Here is a 15,749-nt window from a genome sequence, read left to right on the forward strand (position 1 = left end):
AATAATGATTTTCCGTGGCAAGAAATTGCTTCAGCAAAGGGGGGGGGGGGGGGAAGGAAACTTTTTTTAGATTAAGGAATTTCTTGTGAATATAACTTGGAACTTACTGCAAACTGAAACTGTGGCCCTGTCTTCCAGACTTCGAAAAGGTAGCTCGCATGCTTTTCTCTCTTCTGTAAAGTACATGAAGTGCTGAATTATAATGTGACATTTATTGACTTCTGTTTACAACTAAGACACTTTAAAGACATATTATCCGGTTTCCCTAGGTAGACTATTTCACCTAAAATTTTTCAGAAAGGAAAGTGTAAGTGGAATTGATAGATTTCTATTATTTTTTATTTTCTACAGTTTTAATAGTGTTTGAAAACTAATTTGTGCCTCTTCTGAATTATTTTCTTTCCATTTTTAGTAGCTACCTTTTTGAAGGTAGATTGAAAGGTAGATTTAACTAAATATGATTTCTAATTAACAGTAATTCAATTATTAAAGAATCATGACTGAAAATTACTTGGAACACTAGAAGACTAAAATTACAGATTCACCTTCAGAATACATATATCAAACTCTCATTTTAGCCAAGTTGAACAACCAAAAATATCTCTGCAAATTCAGTGAAGTGGATTTGATGTATATCGTATTTAGAACAAGCATTTCTCCTTCTTCTGGCACTGTTCCTGAAGAATATTTGAACATTTAAAGTCTGAAAATTCTTGCTGCTATATGGAGCAGCTCTTTCCTTTTTTTTTTTTTTTTTTAATTTTATTTTCCTCCTCTTTTCATTTTCCACCTCTCCACCTTACCACACCTTACCATACATACATTGTCCACCACAATAGCTCAGGATAGGAAAGGCGTGAATTAAGTTTCAGCAGATTGGAATTGTCAACTTTGAAGAGTATTTCTGATGCAGTTGGCAGAAGTAACACATGGGTATAAAATGAACTGTGCCTGAGAAGAATGCTCTCCTGCTCGTCTAAACTCATGTCAGAAACCTTTTTTCCCTTTCTTTCTTTCTTTCTTTCTTTCTTTCTTTCTTTGGTTAGTCTTAGTCTCAGTATAGGCCTGAGTGGGCAGGTTCATGAGGTCAGTATTTGGATCAGATTGTACTTTAATATCTTAGTAGTTTGTAGCAAAGTTTAATATCAGTTGCCACATTGACATTCATGAATGAATTTTCCTTGTAGCTAACACAAATGGAAAAGGGTTTTTCTGGCTGCTGTATTACAAGGCAGCTGACCTAAGGGAAGGGATCTGTATCATTACAGAGGCAATGTTTGATGCTTTACCAAGGAGATGCAGTAGAGTGAGACCTTGGTTTTGTTCATGCAAAAGTTTCAGCTTGTTCCAGAATAAGAAGGGCAGGGCCAGTACTTGTTATTGAGGATGAGCTTCCAAAATTATTTTTTTTAATCAGTACAATGAAGGTACAATGTTCTAAAAGTGCAAATCATACAGAAATATCAGTGTATGATTAGAGCATGAACATTCCTGAGGGCATCTGCAATCTGCATTGCTGCAGAATCTCAGTATTTCAGAGTTATAGGTGGTGCATCCAGAGGTCTGTACCCCAAAGTATTTATCTATCCGTTGGTTTCCTCTTGTGTATCAACATGGTGTGTAAGCTGGAAGTAGATTTTCTTATAACATAAAAATGTTATTTGGCAAAATATTTTGCGCTATTAAAATCAAAAGTATAATAAAAACTATTTAAAATCTTATCTGTAACCTTTCCAAGTGGCTCAGACCAGGTGGCTCAGCTGCTGTTCGGATGAGAAAGCTGCAGGGCAATCTCATGCATACTTGTTTAGAGGTGGTATTAATGACTCAGTAGAGGTCATTCTTCTCCTTTGCTGGTACTAAACATTACCCAGATGTAGTGCTACTAAGTGTGTCTGAGAGAAGACAGGCAACACAAGGGTCTGTGTGTTCCTGTAGCGCTTCTCACTCGTTCTCATTTACGTCCTTGCATTTTGTTGACGAGAATTTCAAGATTCACCTTTCCTTTTCCTCTGCATCCACCATAGTGTTTCTGTCCATGGTTCCATCTAAAATAATGTTTTATTTTCTACATGTGTTAAAGATAGTAAACAGTATTCATGTCTTAAGGGGAAAAATAGAAAAAATTTGGAAATTATATGGGTATCATTACTTTCAAAACCATCCAACATACAAGTCCAGGAATGCTGCCAGAAAATGGTTTTCAGAAATGCCTCTCTGATGGAATAAATCGTACTGGCTTTACGTGAGTTAGGTACTGAACTCCTATTATCACATAGATTGTCCCATTCTCACCTTTGTGGGAAAATACAGAAGCCGTGTGAGGCTGCTAATATTCTTATAGTTATTATAGAGATCATAAAATTGAAAGTTTGATAGTGGAATCTTTCAAAATCAATGCATTGTGGTAGTAATTCACTGTTTCATTGAGTGAAAATGCAGGCTGAAAAGAAGTAAGCTAAGCTACAAGATGGAAGGTAAAATTCAACTTAGAATTATTTTTATTTCAGTTGCCATCACAATGCTAGTTACTGTGCTTATGCTGCATTCTTTCCTTACTATTTATAAAGCCTATAGGGTGTTTACAGTCATTAAATAGTGTGTCGCTTTTTGTTTTGAACCTTGTATGTGTTCAACAATAACTCGGTCTTATATCTATGTGGAATTTAACTGTAGGTACGTTTTTAAGTCTGTAATATTACAGAATCTTTTCCATTTACTATCAGCGATCTTTTAAAAAGGCTAATATTTGTGCCTTATTTAAACAGAATTACCAATTACCAAATAGATAAGAGTCCAAACTGATACTTCTGGTTCAACACTGTTGTTTTCTGTCCTTGTGATAATATAAAACTGTTTATTGGCTACATATACGGTATTTTTATTACCACATTGGGTTCTATATTAAGATAAATTGTCCAGCTCCAGTACTTTTTACAAGTTTTATACTTGTATGCTTTTTATTTGTGGAAATCCTTCTAATGTCTTTGAAAATCGTCGACATTCATCACCAGCTACTGGTGAGAACTGAATTCTGCTTAGTCAGAGCTCCTGTAGTCTTCTTCAGAGGCATTTCTTTTTCCAGGATCTTCCTATTTCTCCTGTTTAAGGGAGATACCAGGTTATTCGGTTGAGCTTTGTAATCTGTTACTTACAATTAGGAACAAATTTCTGATGTAAACGGTCAAACTAGGACTTGAATTTAATATCTTTGAGTTTGTTTTGCATAGATGTCTCCCTGAAATGAGCCATATCGCTCATCTGGTTTGGGAGGAAAAAAAGTGAGGGCAGTAGAAAGAGAAATGGATTCCTGGGTTGTTCAGTGAGGTAGTGAAGCAGAGCCTGAGAGTCCTCTGGACAGATGATAAGTGTGAGGAAATCCAGATTTCAGGATATTGATTAATGTTCTAGCTCAGTTGTAGTGATTCCGACCCAGCCATGTAGGCAAAAGTAATATTGCCTATGGAATTAATCCCCTGTGGGATTTGCAGAATGGATAACATGTTGCAGTCAAACCTTCCCATCCATGTGTATAGAGATGCAACCTGTGGAAAACAGCGAGGATATTCAGGGAAGGACAGTACTGTGGATGCAAAGGTGATCCCTACCCGCCCTCTATGCATGCAGAGGGCAGTCTGTGTGGAGTAGGCAGTGGTTTGCTCTTCCATCCTACGTATTGAAATATAGACTTGTTCTGAAGGAAAAATGTAGTTGTAGAAGTTGTCATAGAACTTGTTGACTGAACCCTTCATTGTCATTTAGCATTTCAGTGATGCTGCTGCTGTTTGGGTGGGGTCATCAGAAACTCTCAGCACTGGCTGAAGTCCCCTCTCAGGCATTGTAACACAGACTTCAGCTGGAGTTTCAGACGCATGCTGGGTGCTTTTGAAAATCCCACCCAATCTATTAGAGGAGTGTTGTAGATCTCAAAAATCTGTTTTAGATGTCTTTTCAGGTTTTAGAATGAGCTAGTTTACAATCTTGTGTTCTTGTAAACGATGTGAAGTCTAGGCAAAAGAACAGTTAAGCCAGGTTTTTAAAACAGCTTCTATTTCTCCACCTACAATCAATCATACTAAGTCCTACAGAACAACCTCTCATTGGTGCAGCCGTCTAATGAAATTGCTAGGAGCATCTAAAATCTTTTCTCTATGCATGTAATTAATTGAAGAAACATTTCATGCAATAATCGAAGTGCCAGCATGAGGCCCTTTTGCAAACGCAACCCTGTGTAATACTGACTGTAGTACCCCGTCCTGCAGAAAGGAGCCCCATAACCGCTGACCTCCCTTACTGTGCAGGGAGAGGCCAAGGGTGGTCTTTATTTCCAAGGAGTTAGTATCTTCTCTTTTGGCGCCAGGCTCTAGTCCAGGTGCTGTGACACTCCAGCCAGCATGTTCCCAACAGCCTGAAATTTCAGGCTAAATAAATGTGGCTAGTAAAATTGCTCCTGAGGCAAGCAGCTTTCTTATTGCAAAGCTCAGGATGGTGAAGGCTGTCTGTTCCCATGGTATCATCGTAAATTGTTGGAGAATGAATGTAGAAATAAATGCACCAGCAAAACCAGTATGAATGGCAATGTGACTTGTCTTCAGTAACTTCTTTGCTGCTATTAGATGTGTATGTCTTTGCCAAGCGTTGTTTACCTGTTAACAGAATCTGGGCTGAATAGAACGTGTCCTCAACCTCACCCCAAGGGCATGGACCACAGCTGGCCTAGAATTCATGATCCTTCGGGTGGTTGAAAATAAAGGAAAGGAAAAGGGATGGTATGTTTTTTATTGTGCAAAACCTTCCTTGATTTGCTTTGTAATGTCTGTTTTGCAGTTTTAGTCAGTGGCCAACTGAAAGTACTTGATAGGTCCTTCCTGGAAGCTGCTAAACAACTTCTTGAGTCCACAGCCACCTTCGTCTAGAGGGCCATCCACCATCCGTGTAGTTGGCAAGGCTGTTGCCATTTTCTGCTGGCTTGGAGTATGAAGCAGGTAACACAGTTGGAAGTTGCTCCAAGGTTTACTGTAGTAAAGGGTACTCAGATTAATTTGTACTATTACTTAGGTCAATACTAACAACATTTGTATTTAGAGTCCAGTAACAGTATTAGCATTTGACAAATAATTTGAATTCAAGTATGTTGATGTTTGTTATGATTCTGCGTGAATTGACATTCTATTTCTGTTACAAATAAGGGAGCTACTTGGTTGTGGGAGGGAAATGTGTTGACTTTCAAATCTTCAGTGAATTTTGTGCAATATTTCTCCTTGTTTCAAAGTAATTTAGTAGTGCACATCTGCTTTTCAAGCAGATCTTTGAAATGGTATTTTTCAAAAATGTGTAAATTTACCTGTAGCTTTGAAATATGGTTGTATGATAAAAACATGAAGAATATATTCTAATGAGGCAAATGTATATTTCCAATGACTTGGAATGATTATGGATGTCACATTCTATGGAAATAATAAGGCCTAAGCCAATGTTCGTGTACCAGTAGTTGTAGGTAATTCTTAAAACTGTAACCCAGTTAAATTGAAGTAGGGTTAAATATTTGAATTTATCATGTTTAGTTTATCTTTTGATCATTTGTTTGTTATTGATAAAAAGATGAGGAGTTAAGCATTGCTTTTCAGTACCACCAATGAGGTGAGAGTTCATGGTGATGACTATATGTGTTAAGAATTCAGTTTGTGACATCCTTAATTATAAGAAGTCATTACTTAAAATATCTACTAATGTTGCCAGTATCCTTTTAATTTTTTGTAAGTTGTATATTGATGTACATTTTGTTTTTAACCTTTGGTTTTCCCTTGAAAACTTCTTTAAATTAATATACTTGAATGAGGAAATAAAGCACTGTGGAACAGCTAGTCTTGGTGCAGTTTACGCACAAGCACATCACGTTTGTTACTTCATGATTTTTGAGGAGGAAGAGAAATTTAAAATGCTTACATGTTTAGCCAACTGGCGATTTGTGTTTGTTGTTTTTAGATCTGTGTCAGATACCATGAGAAATGCCTCAACATGGAACAAAGCAACATTGTATATCTCAATGCTTCTGATTTTTTTTTTCAGAATGCTTTTTTAGTGACCTTTGAAAACCGTTCCTGATAATGTCCTTGATGTGAGCCTTTAATACTTATAGGAAAGGCATGAAGTACAGGATGCTTTGAGGTTTTATTGATCATTTTAGTGATTTCAGAGATTAAAAAAAACCCACAAATGACCAGCATTGTCTAACAGTTTTAAAAATTTAGTTAGTCACTGACCTTTAATAAAACTAGAACCAAATCTATGAATTTACTCCATGCTTTTGCACCCTCTGGACTACTGTTCAAAGTCATCTCAAGAACTGTAATTCAGATCTTATAGACTACTGTCAGTAGTGCACTGTGTAAATGTAGTAAATGAGCTGTGATGTGTGGTGTGTTTTGTTTTGTTTTTCTTCCAAGTTCATGGCATCAGTAGAAGTTTTTGGTGAACTCCACATTACCATAAAGTGCCCAACACTGTACTATAAAATAAAACTCAACAATATCAAAAGTTCTTGGGTGGTGCAGGTTCTTGTTTGACGGGTTGATCTGAAGAGCGTTTTCATGTTTATCAGGTATATAGGTTAAAGTAATGCAGTGATACTGCATTATATTGGAAGTTTTTTCTCCATTGAATGATCATTTCCATTTCTCAGATATAGAGAGGCCTTGATGCCACCCGATCTTCCTCCCTCATGCCCCTCGCCCAGCCCCTCCTGCAGCTGGTGGCACTGTTGGGCTGCGCAGCTCTGTCAGTCGGTGGCATGTCTGGTGACCTGTCTTCATTCCCCTTCTTGCTGCCGGCGGGAAGAGGCTGATGCAGAACGCACTCTTGGCTTCAGTGGTGATCAGGAATGAAGATGAAGATACAGTTTATTAGTAACTTAGGCTAGATAACACGTAAAACAATAACACATCATGAATATGTTATCAGATATGGCTTAGCTTTTTAATATAGTTCCTTTGTGGAGTCATTTTATGCAAGTGTGTAAGTATAATTCAGTTAGGATTTTACATTAAATGGCTGTGCAGTATAATCTGATTGTGACTCGCTCTTCTAAATTGAGAGCATTTTGATTTCTTATGAAGACAAACCATAGAGACTGTGGTTTCAATATTGATATACTCGTTCCACAACTGATGAAAAAAATTACAAGTTATGTTCATGCAAAATGACGGAAGTGTGATTTTGACACTTGCTATTAGACTTGTGCTAGCTTGCTGTAGCTAGCAGTGATACAAGCTGCGAAGACTGGCAGTGCAGGGATCTTCACTGGTAGATCAAGCATAGCCCATCTTGCAGTCATTTCTTCGTTTTGCCAGTAGACATGCCCGCTTGTTTATTCAGCTCTTAAAACAGACAGCTGTGGCAATGAACCTCTTGTCATAGGTCCAGATTGTGAGCCAATGCAGGGCACGGTAAAAGTGTGGAAGCCTTTAATTTTTTGCAGAAGGAGTGAGCGAGTATGAAGATCAAGTATGAGGATCAAGTCTTTCAGGTTAAGTTTGCCTGCTTTCCTTAGTTTGCTATCTCAGAGCACTGAGAGCGTGGTTGCAGCTTGTTTCCAATGGATGTTTCAGTTCGGTAAGTTCTTTCAAACCTAAGCACAGGAAAGGATCGAAAAAATGGGAGGTAATAAGACAAATTAGTCTAAGTTGGCAAATTTTACACGTGTGATACAGCAGGACTCTGTTCCTATCAATACAACTATACCAAGTGTCTGTGAAAAATGAATTATTTCAGGGGGCTTTGGTGTACTAGTCACATAGTAGCACTCTGAGTATGAAAGCTGGCGTATCATTCAGAGTTGTGGCATTTGAGGGAAAAATCTAACTCAAAGCAATGTCTTGCTGGGGACTTGTTTAGAGAAGTCATAAATGCATCTATTCATTAGTAGCTTCTTGGTGGTTTGCACTTCAAAAGCAGCTGAGAGTATCTCTCTTGCAAGATACTTTTACCCAGTGCAGCTGCAGCCATACCTGAATGACGGACAAAGCGTTTCATTTTCTTTGTAGAACTCACTGTGTATTAACCTCATGTTCACAAAAGGAAAAGTAACTTTATAAAATTCATGGATTTAGATTTTTATTTGATGTGACAAGTGATAACAACAACAACCACAAAAAACCTAAGCAGTGCCTGAAGTGGTGTTGTGGGTTTGCTGGTATTCAGATAAAGCAAAGTAGAGTCAGTCTGCAGATTTTCATCAGTCAAAAAATGCTAGCAGCTTCTTAAGCTTTAAAACCCCAGAGGTTGTCAGTCCTGTTACAAATTCTGTATGAAACATAAACAAGTGCTAGTTCTAAAAGCAAAGTTTGGGAAGCACATTTGGAATGTGCTATGGGCCATGTGTCGTTTCCTTTCTGTGGCTGCCTACTTCACATTTCTCCTGAAAGTCGAAGGTTCCTGACGGCATACTGCTCCACTAATTTTCTTTTTTTCAGGTCTACTACTTCCCTCAAATAATTGTCACTGAAACATGGGGAACAAAACAGCAATTAAACCCAACGCACAGCGAAAAAAGAGATGCAACATGGGCTACAAAGAATCTATCAAAATTGGTTGCAAACCTTTTCCTTTTAGATCTGTTACCTGTTTTTAATTGCAAAGTCCTGCAAAATACTCGGTATCATGGATGAGACACAGTGAAGGTGTACTCTGCCATGTAGAGCTTACACAAGACTCATTTCACTGCAGAAGTTTGTTTTTCAGGTGAGTATAGTTCTATGAATAGCTCAACTAACATACTTTCCAAGGTGAGTATTTTTATCCTGATATAAAATAACTTAATTTGATTTACCTTAAGACGCTTCCTAGATGATGAAAGGAACATTCCTGTGTGTTCAAGATAGGCAGAGGGCTTTTCTCAGCCTGGACTGTTCAAAGGCCAAATATTAAAAGCCATGTCTGACTTTCAGGTTTTAGCCTTGACATGATCATCTTAAAACTTCTGTAGCCCAGTTTTTGAGAGAGTGGATTACCGTTGATGACTTAATTTAAATTGTGGTAGATGATTTCTGAGACCCTGGGTCCCAGTGCCCTGAAGCATGCTTTGAAGTTGTAGGTACAGCAGAAAGTTGTGGCTACCTGCTCCCTCATCCTCCCTGCAGACCTTTGTTCGGTTCTGTACTAGCACGGGCTTCACATTCAATAATACATTTTATAGTATTAGCAGTTTTCTATTCACTGTTCCTTTTACGAAAATAACCTGTTAATATCATACCACCTGTTTAGCAATGAGAAGGATTATGTACTTAAAATGTTCAGCTGAATAATACATACAAACACCTGACATTTGGCCTGCTCTGAGAATAGGCGACATGCTTATTTAACGATTTTGAAAATGTTAAAATGGTGAGGTAGAAATTAAAATGTCATTTTTAAATATTTGTATTTAACTTATCCAATTCGGTCCTATTCTACATTTCCCCTTGGCATATTCAAACTGGGGGTCACGGTAGCAGTCTGACACCACGGATACTTTGAACGATATACTGAACATTGTTGGCATTTCAGCCTAATTAGTTGCATCCTATTTTGTGATTTGTCTTTGGTCCTTTGGGTTGCTGGACCAGGATTTTTTTTAACCTTTTTTTTTTTTTAATACTCATAATTGTCTCATTTTAAATGTCAACAGACCAGTACCTGTGTAATTGGTTTTTTCCCCCCTTATTTCTTTTCTCCCCAATGTCAGAAAATTTGACAAATGATTTCTACATCTCAGTCATGCTACACAAGAAAAATATATCCCAGGATTGAGTGACAAACATGGGCTAATCTAGTCCGTGCAGGTCTTGAGCACAGCCACATGTTTTTCTGCCTGGCGGTCACTGTTACCCACAGTTTGGACCTGCGATGATCTTTTTGGGGGATGGTTTGATCGCTTGTGCCAGCACTGGGCCACCTCCGAAAGGCAAATCTGCATCTTTTCTGTCGGGCTCATTTCTCATGCAAAATCCTGATAGATCCTCCCTCTCCCTGGGGGTCAGGTTTAACACAGACCCCGCTGATCCTGCGACGGATCCCTCTGGAAGAAAATGCTTTGGCACCGGGCTGGTTCAACTGGATGTTGTAGCCTTATGCATTCAAGCAGCAAAGTGCCAACCTGCTGATTTACTTTAAACAATCCTCACTTGACATAATTATGTGCCCAAGGAAATACTTTAGTCTCTGCAACAGCTGGGGTCACCGGCATGTGCGGGTGCGCTGCCGGAGACAGGAAGGAAAGCGGCGTGCCTGCCTGCGCTTGCGCGGTCACTGGGGTCTCGGTCGAGGTGGCTCCTGTGGATCTTTCTTGGTCATTGCCTCCTGGGCTTGAAACAGTTCAAGTTCAAACGGTAGTGCTGTAGGCCGCCTGAAAGGAGAGCCTCGTGCTTTCAACTCTAAAGTAACGCCTGGGCTCGTGGCTGGTCTCGCACTGGCTGCAGTACCGGCAGGGTGCCCTGTCACCACCGGGTGCACGCAGCTTGTCCTTTGGGCTTCGCTTGCCTGCTTGCTGAGGAGATGATCAGAAACAGCTAAAGCTGCATTTAATTGTTTAAGCTGTCTTACGCTTGGAGCAAAAATATGTGCAAACACCCCACACATATTCCCTGCAGACTTACGCTTTTCTGATCTGCCTAAAGATCGTGAAATCACTTAGGGGTAACACCTGAAATTCTGTTAATACCTTGTACTAGCTGCATGGAAGATATTAAGTTATTTATTTTGTGGGACAGAAAGCAGGTATTTAACCCGAGGCTGCCTTACTCCGTGACTGCTTGGATGTTGCAAACATGCTGCGGTGCAAATAGCCGTTCGTACAGGTGAAAAAAGGCTCGCAGCCCAAGCAGTCACATATAATTAAGATTGCCATGCAGAGCCTGCCCTTTCGGTTTGCCCTCGCTCCTCCAGTGCCTACATTGCTGTCACTGTTTCTGAATTTCCACTGCCAAGTAAAGTTTAGCGCAGGTGCCAAATGAAACTAAGTGGGTTTAAATTGGAAACACACATTTTTGTCATCGCTGGTTATTACAATACATGCCAATGAAAATTGCGCTTTTGCTGAAACTACAGGTGAAATCTGAAAGGTCATACGCAATATTGAGCTGAGAAAAATGTCATGCTTTAAGCAGTGCCATGAAGAGCATAAAACCAGATGAAGGCCTGTGTAGTTTTTCTCTGATCAAAAAAGATGATTTAAAGTTATGATGTGGACATGTCAGTCTTGCTGATGTTTGACAATGTTAGATGAATTGCTGGTAAATGTAATTGCTTTGCCAAATGATTTCAGGGAAAGGAAAATCACAGCATGATAAAAGCAGAAATTAAAAGCAACTTTTGTGAAACCAAAATATAAGAAAGTAGCTCAAATTGGTTACGATATAAAATCTCTCATACATTTTTATCCCATAAATATCATTTGAAGGAACCTAAACCTAGAAAAATCACGACTGAACTGAGAGCTCTGTTTGGCCTTCAGGACTCCACCTGTGCCTTGATTCATAATTTATACTCTGGCTTTTCGATGTGCAAGAGGACTTCACACCTCGTGGCATGCATTATAGATGGGGGAGATTAGGTTAAAACATGCTTTTACTGTGAGGCGTAGGGTATCGCCCGCTCTCCACATCAAATTCATGTGTGCAATTTAAACAAGACCTTACTCTGCTCCCAATAAATACACACCAGATGTATCTTTTATAAATGTTGGGGTTTGCAGCATCTTGACACATGCCAGTAGTTTGAAGCCTGTGCATGCTTCAGTGGGGCATGAAAGCCCCATCCATTCATTCAACTGTGACGTTTTGCAACAGGCAAAATTTTAGTGTTGTCAGCTCCTCGCTGTTCAACTTATTGACTTACAACATCTAATCTGATGCTCTTTTTTTGAATTGTTTTCAGAGGTGTCAGTTTTCTTTAGCTGAGAGGCAATTGAATAGCACAGGAAAAGGAACTTGGCCAAAATCCTCTGATCCATAACTCCTGACGTTATGTGACATTACACGTGTAAGGTTTGTCCTGCAGTGAGACTTGCAGGAGACTCGGGGCTTATATTAAATAAAGCACAGTACAGAAATTTTTGGCTGGGAAGATGACTTAGCTGTCACTGATCCAGAGACAAGCTTTCTGCTCCAGGACTTTGTTACGGCCATTTAAAAAATGTGCTATGTTTTGTTTTTTATACCATAATTTAGATGATGATTGTTATTAATTAGCATCTGTTTGGACAATAATCACTCGCCAGACTTCAGACATATGACAGTCTATGGGCTGTAATGGGCTGGTGTCCGTTGCCTCAAAGCATCTTCTCACTGTTGCTAGCGATTTCTTCTAAGTGCTGCCTCTTTGCTGCTCTGTGCTGTTTGGGAAGTCAGCTGCTCAGGTGGCCATCAGGGCAGGGTTGGGCGTTGCTCAGAGAAGGGGCGTGAAAGTAAAGGAATAGTGTTTCGTTTGTCTTAAATCTGTCTTACCTGGAGGTGTCCTGGGGATGCAGCCACAGCAAGCGGGCTGGAGGGGAGATTGCAGCGCAACTGCAAGCGTCAGTATAGCTGAACTCCTCTGAGGGGACCCTTCCAGTTACAACGAGCTGATGCCTTTGGGACAACAGCACTCTTAGTTTCTGAGGTTATTGATCTTTACTGAAAAGGAACAGAGAAACTTTTGAAGTGAGCAGAAAGCCCCTTGTGAAAATGGGACTTGCATTAAGTGACGAAAATTTTTACTGCTCTGGTACTTTTTCTGCCTGTGCTCATCCACAGTGCTGGAAAGACAGCAGTAATTTAAAAAACAGAGCATGTGATTCTCAGCTTGTATAAATTGCCTCCAGTGAAGCTGTGTTGGTTCGTGCCACGTTGGGACCTGGCTCAAAGCACCTCCCTCTGATGGGTGCTGGACAATCAGTCGGCGGGGATGCAGTCAGAGGATGGTGCAGGTTGCAGTGCCGAGGCTGGCAGCCCCGACTGCAGCACAAAGCACATTCGTCTCATTTCCAAGTATGGAAAATGTTTCTTGATCACTTGATTCCAAGTGGCAAACTTGACTTTTTAAACTTCAAATATAGTTCTGGCCTGGGGATAATTTCCTTTGTAAATTCATGATGGAATAGTTACATAAAGCAAAAAAAATATAGGTTGCATGTGGCTTGATATAATCCTTATTTATTGGTCATTTTGATCCTGTGCACAGCAAAATAGTAATATGAATACACCATCTAAGCTATAAACATACTATGTACAGACAGAGAAGGAACAGTTAATTTTACATAACATGGAGAAGGCACGTAATGCAGTGATACACTATGATAATTTTGAGCTGGCCAAATTCCAGCTGCAATATTTGTTATTCTGCCTAGTGTAAATATTCCTGGGACTCTGGAGGTTCTCCTCACTGCTTCACAGGCTGGATGTCACCTCTTTCCAAGGGAAAAGAGAATGGACTGTGAAAGGGGAGTAAGTTGCTTCATCCTTCCCCTGCTTCAGAGTATCTTCAGGGAGATTTGGTGCAGAGCAGATCATGTGCTCTACCTTGGCACCTTCTCTTTCTTTGGAGAAGGCTGTTAGACATGAAGAGAAAGTTTAAATGTGTAAGGTTTGGGAGTATATTGTGCATTTGTTTCTTTAATAAATGGGTTGCAAGTGATCATGAATAAATAATTTACTTTGAGCTTTTGATTCAAATAGTGAGATAGATTAAACAAATGTAATTTTGAAATATTTTAAGTCTTCTGCATGGAGATACCTCCATATTGATGGAGGTTATCTATGCTTTTTGGGAAACAAGAAGCCAGTCTTGATATTTTTTTCCTTATAACAGCACAAATGCTCTCCACAACTCTTAGATGTTATTGCTCCTCCCTGAATGTCTGTGCCTCTATGCACATTTTATTATACCCCTGGGCTGAGAAGCAGTGAACAGCTTGACATCTGCTTGTATCACTCTTAATCTGTGTTTTAAATTTCAGCTAAGATGGTATTAGACACGCTTTATAATGTATTCTCTTTTGTTTTAACTGTTGTTTGCTGGTTGAGATATGGCCTGAAAGGGTCAGTCTTCCTAACCGTGCGTTTCATGGTCACTATAGCATGTTAATACAGCGACAGCTTTGGGACTTTTTGTGCTTCTCCAGGCTGCCATTGAGCTTTTCCAGCTGCAGCATCTGCCTCCCTGCCTTCTTTGGATGCTGCTTTGTTAATTCAGCCTTTCAGAAAGCATATTTAGAACTGACACTTGGGGCTTTTGGACCTTTTCTTGTTTGTTTCTTATAAGATCATAAATAGAGTTTTGAATATTTCTCATTTTAATCCCTATATCCAACCGAACATGCTCCCTCTAAGCTGTGTTACACAGATCTGCTTTGGTAGGTAATTCCCATTCCTGACTCACCGTCATCCTCCCTCCCTCCCTTTCCCACGGCCTCGCTGCTATGAAAGCCCAGCTTCACCCTTGCTGTGATCCAGCTTTTGCCTCCACCTTCCTCAAGTGCCATCCTTTTTCATTTCCTTTTCTTCTCTCACTTTTGTGTGAATTTTCACCACTCTTATTTTTATCATTTCTTCTCCACTGAGACTGACAGCAATCACAACTTACTCTAATCTTAGTTTAAAGGTTTTTCCCTCTGCCTTCTGTCTCCTTGACTTACCTTCTACAAACCATGCTCATATTTCACTGTGAGATTTTCCCTTTGTTGGACTTTTATGGGTGTCTTTTTAATTCTTTAGGAGCATATTCCTCCAGAGCTCTCTTTGGTCTGTATGAAAACTCTTCAGGCTTTCATCTTATCTGCCTCTTCCTTCCTTTACTCGTTCCTGGGTATCTTGCTCAGCCCTATAGATTCCCTGTGTGGCAACACTTTCTCGAATATTTTATTACTTCTGTACAGATTGTTTTCCTACTCCATGCAAAATTTCATCCAGAAAGTCAAACCACTGAGAAGAGTAGAATTACTTTCCAGCCACTTCCTTATTCTTGCTCTATCTTTCACCGTGAAAAATAATGCTTTCCTTCAAGTTAGTTCTCCATGCAAACTGCCTCCATCTTCAGCTGCTTTCTCTCTTTTGTCTTTTTTCTTTGAATCATATAATGATTTAGTCTGGAAGGGACCTGCTGATGTCATTTAGTCCAACCTCCTGCTCAAAGAAGGACGAACTTAAAAGTTAGATCTTTATTATAACCATTCTACTGCTGTTTCTGAGATGACTTAACTTCCGGTTTTCTTTCTGCATTTCTGCTGTTCACTGAGATCTCTATCAATTTTATTTCTCCTTTTAGCTCATTGGCCAGAAACCCAAGAACATAAAGCAGGTGTGCGTAAGCATCATCTTTGCATCCGCTTTACAAGTTCAGTGCTGCTTCTGCTACTTGTGCCCAACTCGTGCTTCTAGATTCCCCCTGGTTTTCAGAGCCCTCTGTCCCCAAGCTCTTTCCAGCCTGCAGCCTCACAGCTCTTCTTCTCCACTTACTTACTGCTTGCCCTCTTGTTATCACAGGTTCCTGTGTCTTTGCCCCCTTTTGCCACTCTCTAGGCAGAGGTGGCCTTGCCTTTGGGTCTCTCACAGGTTTGCTGGGTGAGACTAAAGCAACGTGTGTAAGAATCTGCGCAAATCACTCCTGCTTCATTTTTGGTCTCTCATCCTCACACGCTGTTCGTTGCCGTCTCATTTGCTGAGTGTTTTCTACCTCAAAATGTACATTTTGAGTCAATTTCTTCTTTTTTTCCCCCAATATTTATGTATCTGTCTAGA

General features: G+C 39.7%; 1 protein-coding gene across 2 annotated transcripts in view; it reads left to right on the top strand.

Moving 5' to 3' along the window:
* DENND1B (DENN domain containing 1B) overlaps positions 1 to 6,047 on the top strand; it is a 161,443-nt gene extending 155,396 nt beyond the window's left edge. The window contains exons 24-25 of one of the 2 annotated variants that reach the window (XR_012836571.1): positions 4,828 to 4,985; positions 5,986 to 6,047. Coding sequence is in view for 1 of the 2 variants with exons in the window: in XM_075760165.1 (XP_075616280.1) it covers positions 4,828 to 4,916 (89 nt within the window). In the remaining variant the exon portion in view is untranslated. Of the gene's footprint in view, positions 1 to 4,827; positions 5,060 to 5,985 lie in introns of those variants that run through there. The other variant, XM_075760165.1, reaches the window with a different exon arrangement.
* Positions 6,048 to 15,749: the final 9,702 nt, after the last annotated feature.

The sequence above is a fragment of the Balearica regulorum genome, chromosome 8 (genome assembly GCF_011004875.1).
Source record: "Balearica regulorum gibbericeps isolate bBalReg1 chromosome 8, bBalReg1.pri, whole genome shotgun sequence".
Taxonomy (NCBI): Eukaryota; Metazoa; Chordata; class Aves; order Gruiformes; family Gruidae; genus Balearica; species Balearica regulorum.